This window comes from Dryobates pubescens, chromosome 17, assembly GCF_014839835.1.
Source record: "Dryobates pubescens isolate bDryPub1 chromosome 17, bDryPub1.pri, whole genome shotgun sequence".
NCBI classification, from domain to species: domain Eukaryota; kingdom Metazoa; phylum Chordata; class Aves; order Piciformes; family Picidae; genus Dryobates; species Dryobates pubescens.
The window spans coordinates 17,147,570-17,161,430 of record NC_071628.1 but is presented as its reverse complement, the minus strand read 5'-3'; the positions used below and the strand labels follow the sequence as shown (position 1 = coordinate 17,161,430).

The 13,861-nt window shown below is 38.2% G+C and overlaps 1 protein-coding gene across 10 annotated transcripts in view; it reads right to left on the bottom strand.

Moving 5' to 3' along the window:
* TJP1 (tight junction protein 1) overlaps positions 1 to 13,861 on the bottom strand; it is a 188,113-nt gene that overhangs the window by 10,356 nt on the left and 163,896 nt on the right. For 8 of the 10 annotated variants that reach the window (XM_054169232.1, XM_054169227.1, XM_054169228.1 and 5 more), the window contains 14 exons: positions 13,296 to 13,401; positions 12,348 to 12,498; positions 11,690 to 11,798; positions 10,878 to 11,097; positions 10,277 to 10,461; positions 10,037 to 10,132; positions 9,528 to 9,610; positions 8,668 to 8,878; positions 8,097 to 8,197; positions 6,946 to 7,299; positions 6,287 to 6,538; positions 4,626 to 5,525; positions 4,186 to 4,280; positions 3,476 to 3,700 (listed from right to left, as the gene is read on the bottom strand). In XM_054169232.1, coding sequence (XP_054025207.1) covers positions 3,476 to 3,700; positions 4,186 to 4,280; positions 4,626 to 5,525; positions 6,287 to 6,538; positions 6,946 to 7,299; positions 8,097 to 8,197; positions 8,668 to 8,878; positions 9,528 to 9,610; positions 10,037 to 10,132; positions 10,277 to 10,461; positions 10,878 to 11,097; positions 11,690 to 11,798; positions 12,348 to 12,498; positions 13,296 to 13,401 — 3,088 coding nt within the window. The remainder of the gene's footprint in view (positions 1 to 3,475; positions 3,701 to 4,185; positions 4,281 to 4,625; positions 5,526 to 6,286; positions 6,539 to 6,945; positions 7,300 to 8,096; positions 8,198 to 8,667; positions 8,879 to 9,527; positions 9,611 to 10,036; positions 10,133 to 10,276; positions 10,462 to 10,877; positions 11,098 to 11,689; positions 11,799 to 12,347; positions 12,499 to 13,295; positions 13,402 to 13,861) is intronic. The other 2 variants (XM_054169233.1, XM_054169229.1) reach the window with 1 other exon arrangement.

Below are 13,861 nucleotides of genomic sequence, written 5' to 3'. Positions count from 1 at the left end.
ACTGGGTCACAACTTTGGACGTCAGTGCTACTGCTTCAGAGGAGTAGTTATGAAACTAAGAAAAGGGCTGATGAACTTTTCAAAGTCTGCTTGATGACCACATGAATGTGCTGCTCTGAGCGCTAAACAGCCTATATATGAATGCCTCTCTTAAAATCAGTATTAAAAAGTAGGAAGAAAAAAAATCACTTCAAATCTGCTGCGTTTCCACTCCCCCTAACTTTACATAAATCCCTAAGTTATTGCTGCACATACATTCACTGTTATTGTTCCAGGTGGGTAGCTGCTACTTCCTTCGTACACCGCCTACTGGAAATCACTGCTTCCCAGAGGGACTATTAACCAGGGAAGAGAAGCACTCTAAATGTCCGGGGCAGGGGGGAGAAGTCAAATAACCATACAAAACCAAACAAAAAACTCCAACAAAACAAAAACACCAACCAAACAAAACCTATCACACTCCACACCTAATCCAAACTGTTTGCCAGCTTTCTGAGGAATTAGAAAATGGAAAGGATAGTGCATTTTGATGGAGGGAGCACAACAGAGAACCGTGACAAAAACAAGCACAAAATTGTCCTTAATATTCTTCACATTCTCACTAATCTTATTCTCCTGGCATAGGCTCCTGTTCAAGGGTCAACTACAATCTTAACGACCTTGTTCAGAACTTGTATGCAGTGAAGGTGGCCAACAACAAAATGACTGCTTACAACTTCGGAGGATATAAATGAATTTCCTCTAATTACTTATACACTGTTTTCCAAGCTGTTTCCCACTTCATTTGCTACAAATATACTACTTTAATTTGAAATTATGGAGAAATTAAACTAGAACAAATCACTGAGCAATGGGTTATAAGCCTCAGCACAGAACAGAAAATTTATTGAACTGCACTGCTCATTTTCCATTTCCATTCAAATAGCTTCAGGTATCAGACACTCAGCAGCTCAGCTACAGTGGTTTAAGAAATTAACATGGAATACAGCCTGATCTGAGGAGGCAGCAAGGAGCAGTAACTGGTTCATTTGTGTATCTTAAACCCTAGTCATTCCAAAATTCAGGTAAGCTACCTCATTTCCACAGTATAACCTAATGTAGTTCACTACATTGAACCAAGCAGGGAAAAAAAAATAATGCACTGCTCTCACCTGTAGGGATAGAAGCTTCGTAAGTTGCTCCAACTAGATCCACTAAAACACATCTATCTACAAGTTTTCATATCAGGAGATATCCCTTATTCCACAGTTACTGACAATTGTAAAATGCTGGTATGGCATTACCCATGCAAAGCAGCTTTAGTTATGGCACAATAAATGATGCAAATAAACCCCGACAAATTAAGAGCAAACAAATTCGTACACGCACAAGTGGGAAAATTACATACTTCCACAATACTCAGTGGCAAAGAACTTTATGTAGTTTAACATTAACAACTGAAAAAGTTGTAGCTATTTGCTCATGAGTAAATAAAACCTGTCCTGTGTACCCAGAAGGCATAATACAGATGATGCATGATCAACAGTTCCTCTATCATCCAAATGTAGTCCTCTATTTTTAGAAGAGGTTATTCACAGACTAGCAATTACCATATACATTCACTGAAGAAAGGAAAAAAAAAAAAGGCAAGCAAGTAACATTAGTATTTTAATCTTTGTCTATTTGCACTGGACTACCCTGGGTAAATTTTCTTTCCCATGTATGTCCCTTCCTGTTAAGGGTTACATTCTTCTGTAAAAAAAAAAAAAACAAAACAATAAAACCTTACACATCTTTGTCCTCTGATATATGAAACTCAGCTTTAAGAACAGTATTCTCTTATTCCTCCCTAGCAGTAATGTCACCTTCCCATAAGTACAAGCCATGAAGTTACACACTAACTCATGATCCAAATAAAACCAGAACTAAGCAGCCACAGAAGTATGCAACAGTCTCTCTCACTTAGTAGCATTTTTGTAGTAGAAATGCAATAGCTGCTTTTCTCATGTCTTTCAGTATGAGACAGTCCTACTGCTGAGGGTAATGGAAATACAATGGAAGCTTGCAATGCCCTCCATCTGAAAAACTTTAGTCTCCACAATTACTTGATGAAGTTTACAGTGTTCCTCCCAAAACATTACTTGCCTTTACAATGGCAACAGATCCAAATGAGCAATTTGGGGTAACATTGGTTTTTGTATGTGGGAACAATTCTGAAAATGAAATAGTTGCAATAAGAGGCCAGCCACTAGGGTCTGGGTTTACCCCAGAGAGCAGGACAAATATGTTCCCATCTTTCCATCAGAAGACACCAGGCAAGTGCATAGAAAGGATAAAGAAAATCCTTGACTGAGGATCAGAGCTGTTTACTATAAGCATTCCTTCCTCAGCATGTAAATAAGTAAAATAAGCAATAGTTATCATGCACAGACCTCTTGATTAGGAAAACAAAACAACACAAAACCCTGAATCCTTTAAAACCTATCAAGCATTTGGAAAAATTCTTGTGTTCTCAGTTCAGAAAGGAAGACAGTGGAGATGATAGATATCACACAAGCTAAGAATAGGATTGCTGAGCTCATATCCTTTAAGACAAGCACCAGAACAGTGCATTTTGTACATGAAACGCTGCTTGCACACACTCAGCACTGTAGAACTTCAGAAAGTTAGTTTATCACTTTACTCTAAGGACCTCATTTACATTTAAAATTACCAGATTTTCAGCTTCACCTGAATAGCCCAAAGTTTGAGCACCAATGCAACCAAAGCCTTCAGAAATGCCCAATTTTCTGCCTGCGTGGAGCAAGCAAGGACAGCTTCTCAGAAAAATAGTCACAAACACATTGTTGAATTAAAACAGATACTGGAAGTTCGGTTAACTGTAGAGAGTATTCAAAAAGTTTGTCTAAGTATCCACCAGCATAGCCAGCTCTTTACCTGAGCCAAATCTGTGTACAAGCTTTTACACAATTTCTGTATCAAAATGTTCCAAATTAAGGAAGCAGAACAATACAGGAAACAGATGTTTCCATCAATACACTAAATTCCAGCCCCAGTAATATTCCCTGAAGGCTCAGTTTCCTAATACCAAACATGGCTAACGTGTACAAGCCTGTCTACAGAATAAACACAAGCAAAACTAGAAAAAAACCTGAAACCCTCTGCTTTGAAAGATGTTTAAGCACTCAGCATTTGACAGACTAAAGGAAATACTTTGTTATGCTCTGTTAGTAAGTGGCAAGCAGAAGTAGAAACATGTCGAAGGTCCTAAACCCAACAAAAGTTTACTTCATCTACCAGAACAAAAAGTTACAGAGTTATTTGTTTTCAAACTGAAGCCACTCCTGAACAGAGAAAATGATTTTGTGAACTCGAGGTAATTTCAGTTAGACACAATGAATCCCTGGAATTCCATTGACAGAGGCAAAGTTTCTGGTTTAATTCCATGGGCCTCCCTCCCTTTTCAAACTGAAGAAAAATAAATGCCCAAACTTACTTAGCATAACTGGTGAAATTCAGCTGATTCTGCGAATGTATTGGTTTAGTGGGCTCAGAATGATGGCTGGCAGCAACCTGCGCAGATGGCTTATTTTCAAAACTCCTGCGATCGAAGTATGAGAGCTGCTTCCGATAGTACTCTTCGTCTTCCTCAGGATCATAATGATTCGAACGCACAATATCTTCAGGTGGCTTCACTTGAGGTCTCTGTGGTTCTGGGGCCCTAATCAAGAATAATAAGAGATGCTTTCCACAGCTGAACAAGCATAAGTAACCAAATGAAAATTCTGTTCCATAATCTAGTTACTAACAAAGCAACCAAAATGTAAGACTTGTAATTGCACAGCTTGCCTTTTTAACCTATACCACATGGAAAGTAGCTGTGGCACAGCACAAAGAAAATCCTTGTTTTTCTACCTTACCTTTCTCCTTTTGTTTTACTTTCCAATTATCTCAAGCATAGAAACAAGTAAGATGGAGATACTGGCTAAATTTCTTCCCCAAAAATGCTGGTGCCAGAGTTGTGCTCCTCCCCTAATTCCCAGAAATCATCTCCCAGAGAACTGACTTCATGCCCTACCTTATTCCTGACACAGAGATCACAGTGACACATTCAGACTCTGAAGTTTCCAACTTGAAACAATAAGAAGTGTTTTCTGAATATTATAATCTTATCTTGAAAACTAAATTAAATAGTAGTGCATCTACCTGTAAGTTGTTTTGTCGTGTTCATACTGGCTTTGAGAAGTTGGTTTTGGACCACCCACAGTTGTGAGTGTAGGCTTAGGTGCTACTTCTGGAGGCTGTAAAAAAAGTACAACATATTTCTCTTCGATTCTAACATTCAGGAAGATACAGCACATGGAGTAAGAAAACTAAGACTGTCCACCCCCTCCCCTTAAAGGAAAACCCAAATGAAACACTGGTGATAGATGAACAGGAGTTTTCAGCAAGTAAGTTGCCCTCCATTGTTTTTAGGACAGGTTTCAGCTTTTGCTTTTTAGCTGCAGTTTCAGCTTTTGCTGCAGTTCGTTTCTAGAGGCTATTGTACAAGCAGTATTTTCTTCCCAAGACGATGTTTTACTTCTTGCAATGCACTCTCAGTAGCAAAAAGCAGGAATGAAAAAAAAAAACTTAAAACAACTTACCTTGACAGTTGATGTATCACTTGGGTCCTTCATTTTTTCCAAAGACGGTGATCTTCTTCTTTCAAATATTTTAACCCTACTTCGCACAGATTGTGGTTTCATGGCTGGATCATCCTCTTCCTCTGCTAGAGATGGTGGTGTAGGCAGTGGTTTACTGTTAGAAGGCAAAACTTCTGGTTTGGCTTGTGATGAAGCAGGAGGAGGAAGTGAAACACCTGAACTGCTATGAGAAGGCTCGTATTGTCCCACTTTAGCATTATAAGCTTGAGAAGGACCTTGTTCATAGCCTCTTACATGTGGGTCAAAGTACGGCTTGGGTTCAGGAGACCGAGATATGGCTGACTGGTATGGCTGAGCTTCTTGTTTGTATCTACCATGCGTGTCATATCCAACAGTATGTTGATCTTCATATCGCACTTGTGGTAAGCTGAAGTTTTTGGGTGCATGTTCATAGCGAGGTCTGCCATCATAGCTCATCGGAGGGGGATCCTCAAAACGAGGTTGTGCTGGATAATAGCTACGTTCTGTGCTCTCTTCTATATTTTGTCTGGAATCAAGATCCCTAGGTGGCTGGTTTTCATAAGCTGTTCTTGGTTGGTTGTACGGCTGCTTTTCATCATAATATGACCAGTGCTCCTCATAGGGGGGCACGCGATCGTCATAATGTAGGCGAGGGTCATAACCACGAGAAAACTGATCTACATAGTTTGTAGAATCATACCTATATGTTGACTGTTCATAGTCCCTGCTGGGCTGTTTTTCTGCATACTGAGCCTGGGATTCATAGACCAGATTTGGGTCTCTTTCCTGTCTCTGTACTGGGTGATTAATTGCTGGCTGTTTTAAGACGTAGCTTTGTCTGGACACTTCTTCATTAACATACGGATCCTTTCGGTATACCTGTTAGAGAGAGGCATACTTTTCAGTTAAAAAGAAGGGTAACTGCAGCTGCCTTTGAAATGCCATGTTTTGAACAAATCTTAGTGGTAAATATTGGATTTAATTTTGTTATAAAAGCAGAGCAATTCGATGCAGTGTTTACAATCACAGAAGTTGAGCTTGGTTACTCAAAAGATCCCTTCTAGTCCTATTTTTAAGCAAAACCACAGAAGTCAATTAAAAAAGGAAGAGGAACAGTCTCACACATTTGGGGTTGTGGCTAGGTTTGAGGGGCCACTTTTTTGCAGAGGTTGGAAAGTGTGAAATAAATTGATTTACATATTGAAGTTATTTCTAGCATTGCTGACGTAGTGTCACCCAAGAAATTTGATTCATTTTCATTATGAAGGATTTGGCATGATTTGAAGTATAAAAAGACCTAGAGCAATTTTAGGGAAGTAACCGATTTTTCTCAAGGCCTCAGTAAACAGCAGAACACTCACAAGCTGAAAAGTCACACAAAGTAAAATCAAAATACAGAATGCAGCCCTTATAAAAAAAGCCATCTTTTCAGGAAATGAGAAGCATGTAGTTTGAAGCCATGCACACGAAACATTACATGATGCTTAGCAATTCAGATACACTGGTTTTTGTAGCCTGAATGATCTTGTACAGGAAAAATTAAAATAAAGAAAGAATTGTCCAAATAAGGGCAAAACAAAAAGATCAGACTCTAGCTGGATGTATAGCAGGAAATCAGCGCAACGATGTGGCACAGGTACCTTTGCTGGATCTATATGCGGCGATAAAGATGATGGCTCTTGATCTCTTAGGACTATATGAGCTCCCTCAGTACTTGATGTTCTTAAGGGGCCCGCTTGTGGTTGGTAAGAGTTGTAAGGAGCAGCGGTAGGCTCCTCCAGTCTGACATTAGTTAGGTTTACATTAGCATTTACTGCAGAGGTTGATGAGGTTGCAGGGTTTGATTCAGGCGACGGGGAAAGGTAAGGGACTGCAGGTGAGGCTTCTGCTTTCTGTGAAGTGTTTAAAATATTTTAAATATACCACTATTGAATCACTGTATAACTTTTTGATTTATATTGAAATAATTTAAATGCTTTGATCAAAGCTGACAGATGTAGAGGGACATTTACTTGAAAATCATGCACTAGCACTTCTGTTAATTCATTATGTTGAAGAATAAATAAAACATTTCATTGAGTTAAACAGCACTCCAATACCCCTCCTGCCTGAATGAGTCACTACAACAGACAGGGCAAGATGATTCACCAATTCATTGTAACATATTATTGTTGCTGTTGACATTCTTGTGTGCACTATTGGTACTGGTAAGCAGAATATGAACATAGATTTCTTGTTCCATAGAAGCTGCAACCTGAAGTAAGCGCATATTGATCAGGGTATAAAATTAATTTCTTACCGGCTGAGAAGTAGTAGTTTTAAAACCTGAAGAATCTATTCTGAGATTTGGTTGTGGCTGAGCTTGAGATGTGTAAGTAGGGTAAGTCTGAGTTTCGTGATGCATTCCAGAAGAATCCTCTCTAACAGGTTCAGAAGATCGTGTAATAGCAGATTCAGGAGGAGTTCCAACCTCATCGTTCAGAGTTTCATCCAGTTCTTGATCAGTGTAAGCACCCCCTTCTGTATCTGTGTCTTCATAATCAGATGTGTGTCTGCTGTCTGTGCTGTACATGGAATATTCACTACCAGGAGCTGAGAGGTAAGAAAGGCGGTCATCGTGTAAATCAAGGTCATCACTTGTAGCACCATCTGCCTGTGTCAAACAGAAATCAAAGTTTATTGAAATAACTTCTCTAAGAATGTTATTTCACTTGAAATGCAAAGATAGGGAATTTTTTTTGGTGAATAATTAAGAATTGAACAAATGGAATGCACTTATCTTGTTCTGAACAGAAAGTCTGGTACACAGATTTCTAATCCAGCAGTACAGCAACAATATGCAAATTCAACAATTCTGAGTATCACAGGGGAAGAGAAATTTGCTTTCAGTTGCTGAAGATGTTAAGCTTACACATAAAAGCCTTTTCTGAAGTCTGCCTCTTTAAATTTTACTAAAGAGTTGAGCAACTATCAGTGTAAAGGAAGCACAGCATCCATGGAAATCATGGTGTTTGAAAAGGTACAAAGCCACACTTTAAAGTGGTATGATACTGGAATCATTGATTTGAAGGTAGATAAAAGGAGGTGGAAGGAGCTCTACCTGAATAGAAACAGAGATCCAAATATTAAGAAACATGTAGTAATAACTGATTTACAATTGTTGGCACTTGACATTAGTTCAAGAGGGTGGATCTAATATACAGAGTGTAACATGCAGAATAACTCAACCAATAGAGAGACAAATCAGTTTTGCGCAGCCATGAGACCTTAAATTACATTTTCAAATGTTGGTTAAAACAAAGATGGAAAAAAAACCAAAGAAACTACAAACCCAACCAAAACCCCAAACTTCATTCCAATTATTTGCCCATACCTGTAATACCAGTAAGAACAACAAAGAAAGCCCACCAAAATCTTTTTTTTTTTTTTTTCATACATAGTATTTCTCACCTTTCCTTCCGAAACCCACACTAGTTGGTTCTGTTGTTGCTGAATTGCTTCCTTCAGAGCTCCATACCAGCCTTCATTCATTGAATTCAAGTTAATGGTAGCTAGAAGCACAGAATGTTGGTTTGATTTATGATTTCTGCAGGACTATGAGAAGAATGTTACTAAAAGCAATATAAACTGGTAGGTTAAAACCCAGAGATTTAAATAGTAAATAGTGTTTGAAGCAACCTTAAGGCCCGACATGGTTTAGGACACTTTGTCCCATAGGCAATACTGAGTTAATAGTAGGTTAGAAAAAAAGTCAGTGTTCAGTTTAGTTAGACTAAAAATAAACCAACACTAGATCATCTTCCTATTTATTCAGACATGTCATTCTGGTGTTTCAGATTGCTTTAAATCTGTGCAGTCATATGCAAATGACACAATCCATCAACTACTGGTTATTGAACAGGAGAACCTGGACAACTCAACTCCTTGACATGATCTAGTCGCAGAAAACTCTGGAGGAAGATGGTGCTCTCCCCTCACCTCCCACTCGAAAATTATTAATCCAGTATATCCAATTCCTTACTTGTAAAGAGATGGTGATTATTCTTGCGTAGCTTATGAGCTCTTTCATACAGCTTTCTGGCACTTTTTCGTGATTCAGGGCACAATCTCATTCTCATAGTCTTTACACCCTGCTTAGAATCAGGGTTTAGGAACACTACAATAGGATACCACTGGGCATAATTCAGACGGTCCACTGCATTAGGAGTGACATCTAATAAAGCATGTTTGTCCTGTTGGGATAAAAAGGACAGAAACAAGAAAGTGAATCCCTTACACACTGGATATGTTTTAAGCATCTTCTACAAACTTATTTTATATTATCTTCAAAGAGTTCACTGTTTTGAAGCATTGATTCAAATTCTTTTCCCATTTGAATAATAGAAACCTATTGCAATACCAGCCTACATAGGTATGTACATTTTGAACTGTAGGAAATAAAAAGGTGAGGAGTAGAGCCTCCTACCATGAACTAATGTTAGAAGTTTAAATGATAAAGGAAGTGAGATTGAAGAACACTTCCTCCTAGTCCTTGTAAAAAATATCATTAATAATTTGTAAATTGGGATGGGGGAAGACAAATTACTACATTAAATAAGGTAACCATTTCTAGCTGTACTGTCAACACCATGACTTTAAGTAAAAGAAGAAACACCTTAAAACAGCTTTAACAGATAGAGGACAACACTACCTGCAACAAAGCCTAGAATTACTTCTTAATATGGAGAAGGAAAAGGAGGTGAGTTAGTATTTTTTGGAGCTCAGCAGCAGAAAGAAAGTTTTAATATCAAACACTCATCAGGTATTCTCCTACATTTAAGAACACCTGACAATACCAGTTTTACTCTTGTGTTAAAAGAAAAATGATGATGATGAACTTACTCTGTCAATTATCTGTTTTATAGTGTGAAGACGAATAATACCAGAACTACGTTGGTCAGTACCAGCATCTCTTGGTTCACTTTCTAGTAAAAAAAAAAAAAGTTTTAAGTTTACAACAGAGCCTACATTCCTTTCTTACAATAAACCAAACCATTTTACAGCTCAAATTGTCAATTCAGACTGAAGACACTCCTGCTTCAAAAATATAACATGAATCTACCCATGAGTGTAGATATAAAAACTACTACATGTTTAGAAAAGTACTTAGAAATAGGATAAAGCAGTACTGAATGAAAATGAGATTTGAGAAGTCTATAAATGGAGCTAACACTGTTTTTATATTCAGAGAATTATCAGCTACCAGCCCAAAAGCTTACATTTAGCCTGTTCCTTTACATTGCCAACATCTTGTTAAACATGTAAACAGCTAAAGCAGCAATACAGAAATAATCTAGCAAAAGAACATTGACTGTTTCTGAACTCCAGAAAACACCTGATCTCAGACTTACTTGCAATTTGAAAGATATCGGGTTCTTCTCTAGCAAGTTTCTCCCGTGCAACATCAGCTATTGGACCAAAAATGGTTACAGGTCTGAGAAATCCAGCTAGAATTGAACAGAAACAACAAACAATATTTAAAATATACTGATGGCTTAAACCAAGTGCAAGATAGTCTGCATAACACATAGGCTAATACAAAGCAAACCACACAAGCCTGTTAACTCACAAGGGTTAGGACAAAGCCATACCTTCCCGAAGAACAACTCTTTCATAGGCAGGAAACTTTGTCTGAACAGGCTGGGCAGAAAGATCTTCTCTGCTTTTTCGGAGATTTCTTTTTGAGCTACGCAAACCTCGGAATCTCCAAAAATCCGCTCGATCTCCTCCAGCTGTCTTTGGAAGCGTGTACTGTACACTGGCTAGTTGCTCAGCTCTAAGGTGACAACAAATCCCCACCAGTTATCAAAGAAGTCAGATTCTGAAGTAATATTTGACTAGCAAGCTTATACTTGCAAAAAACCACTACCACGTGCTGAATTAGACTTTCCTCATTTCTCTATTAGAATGTACAAGATTGAACTACTGACAATGAAATTGCAGCCCCAGTTATGAAGCTGCCTAAAGCTTTATTTTCAGTATGAGACACAAGGCTATATAGAGTGAAGGGGGTTTTGAGGACCGTACAAGAGTATAAACAAAACCATAAATCAGATAATTAACTTCAATTTGTTTTAACACAGTCACTTGTGACTAATCCAGCTCTCCGAATTAGTATCCTGCAGATGTATCAAATCATTCATTATCTGGATGTAGTTCCAAAGCAGCAACTACAGTATTTTCAGACCGTACCTGTTTTTGTTAGGTATGATACCTCTTTCAACTTCCTTATGATTCTTGCCAATTCGAATTGCCAGCCATGAACCCAGTTTGCCATTGTACAGAGTGTCCACCACCCGGAACACTTCACCTTTGTTGAAACTTAGTCCATAAGGAGATTCCTTTTCATATTCAAAATGAGTTCTGATGTAGAAAGAATCCCCGACATCAGACTCAACAATGCGACGATAAACTGAAAAAGAAACCCCAAAACAGAAGGCATCACCTAAGTTCAAGAGATGTTCTACTGCTCAGAACTACTCAACAGCAGTGGCTCACCTTAATTCCATATCAAATACACAGTATTACTTCAAGAAGTTTTAATGCCTCAGAGTTGTATAATTATTAATAGCAAACTCTGCAAACAAATTCAACTGTCATAGTTGATGCTAATGGAGAATTTGATGCTAATGGAAGCTTATTCATGTCCCCTGAAAGGAATTCATCTGAGAAAATAAGGTTTATGTACACGCAGCACATCAGCAGAACCATTCATTTTCAACAGCGTAACAGACTCTCCTGATCCCATCAAGGTTTCATGACAACACTTTTGTCAGATGCTAAGGTTTCTTTTTGGAGGTTTTTTTTGTATGGAGGATTTTTTTGTTAGGGGGATTGTGCGTGTGGTGATGGCATGCTGTCACGATAGAAATCTCTACTCCATGTGTAGCACTTATCTATCCCAAAGCCAGAAGAACTTAAGTTTTCATAAGGTGCTACTTTTCTGCAAGGCAGAGCTCAGCTGTTATTCACTACTACACTGCTCCCACTACACACATATTTACCATCTTTTTTCTTCTGTGCCAGAATGGTTACTTCTTCACCTTTAGGAAGATCAAGCAGAAAAAGGACAGCTTCTTCTCTGATGATATTGGTGAAGTCTACATTATTTACCTGGTATGGATGAAGTAATCAGTTTGACTTAGTATATGACATTATAAGAGACATTTAACTATAGAATGGGAGATCTAAACCAACTTATTCTAAGATTCTAATTTATGCTAAGATTCTTCTTTACATTCAGTTTCATACATACACATTAAGCAGTTATCTCAGTGTCTCTTGTACCTCCGACAGTCTCACTTTATTTCTTAATAAAACCATAGCCTCCAGAATAATAGGTGGTAGTTCATTTTATATTCTAACAATATTATGGAGTATCAGTAACATAGAGCACTAACAATATACTGACCCAACAGTTAAGAGAGGGAAAGAAAGAAACAGCTTCTTTAGCAACCAAATCACTCAAGAAACTGGGCATAAAACTTCACAACCTCTCTAGCAACAGTACAGTCACAGGAGACTTCAGTGCTATTAAGTCATCTAAGAAGTACATACAGGAACAACAACCTAAACTACAAAGGCAATATATTCTACAAAAGGAAAACTTTGCTTTGGTACAACTGAAAAATCATATTGTTGTTGTTTTCGACTTTGACATACCCTGAGAATCTGGTCCCCTTCCTCTAATCCTTCTTTGGCTGCAGGGCTGTCATCCAGAACACCAGCTACAAATATGCCAACATCATTGCCACCTGCTAGTCGTAAGCCCACACTATCTCCTTTTCTGAACTTCACCAGTTTCATACTTGGCCTAGAGATTTAGAAAGCATTCACTTAGAGGTGTAATAGCATTAAATATCCTAGAAAATCTGAGACTGAATGCATACAAAGAACTAATTTGCCTATCTCTCAATTAGAAGGATATAACACTATGCATATCATTAACTGCTGATCAACTGCAGCATTACAACACCCTCATTAGCAGTGCTTCAAAAAACCCACCTGTATTTACTTAGTGAGTTTGGCTTGTCTTACAATCAGACAAGCATTTTGGTGAGGTACTCTGACACTTCCAAAATTGTTGGTCCTTCTAAAGAATTATGTTTGCATGGAGATGTATTTGTCTCTAAATAGATTAAGATGTATTTGAGACAAAACCAAACTAGGATCAATTTTCATGTACACCAATGTTCATAAAAGAGATCCCAGTTGAAGCAGACTCATTTCCACATCATGACTTTGCACATTTTTGCAGTGACTTTTATTCATTGCTACAGTGTCTCTTCTCTCTGGAGACAGACACAGAGCAGGAGGGGTGATGGTGCCTAGGGAGGGATAAACACTGCAATTTCTTTTCACCAGCTCAACATTGCAACTGCTTATTTCCATAAAAAATTAATAGATTTCTAAAGGGCATATTATGCAATGGAAGTGCCAACAAAGTTCATGAAATAACCCTAAAGTCTTCATCCTAAAATTTCTTAACAGAAGTGTCAGGACAGCATATTGGACATCAGGACATTTATGCAGGTTATTTGTCACCTTTAATAAAAGCTTGGCTTGCTCAAGGGATCAGGCAGAGCCAAAAAGCGTTTAGAGTTACATTACCGAAGCATTCCATCTTCATGGGTTGAATTTGGTAAAGGACCATCAGATGGACTGACTGGCAAATCCACATCTGGCTGACCTCCTTGTGCATACACTGGCTTTGGTTCTATTAAAACATCAGAAGGTTTCAAATGTCCCTTAGGTCATTAAAAGTGCAGAAAGTAAAGCTTCATGAAGAGCTTAATGGCTTCTTCAGTAGGCTCCTTCTACCCCACTTAAACTCACTCAGAAGTGAAAAACTAGAAACTTAGAAGACACATTATGCCATTCAAAGTACTGTGATTACTAGTCTAATTACCACTCAGTAAAAATCCCCAAACTTCAATAAAAATCCCAAACTCCCATCCAGACAGAATATCTGTGTGTCTCTTCCCATTCACTCAAAACCAGACCATTTCTTCTTCCCCACTAAACAACAAAACCCCCAAAGCACTTGGTGCTAGTCTCTCAGACCAACTATTACTACACTACTTTGGATTAAGAACTCTCTCCAAGGTCTCCCATCCTGGATGGCTTTGCATTATACCAATTAGAAATTTTCAGTATCTTACTAGAAATATAGAATT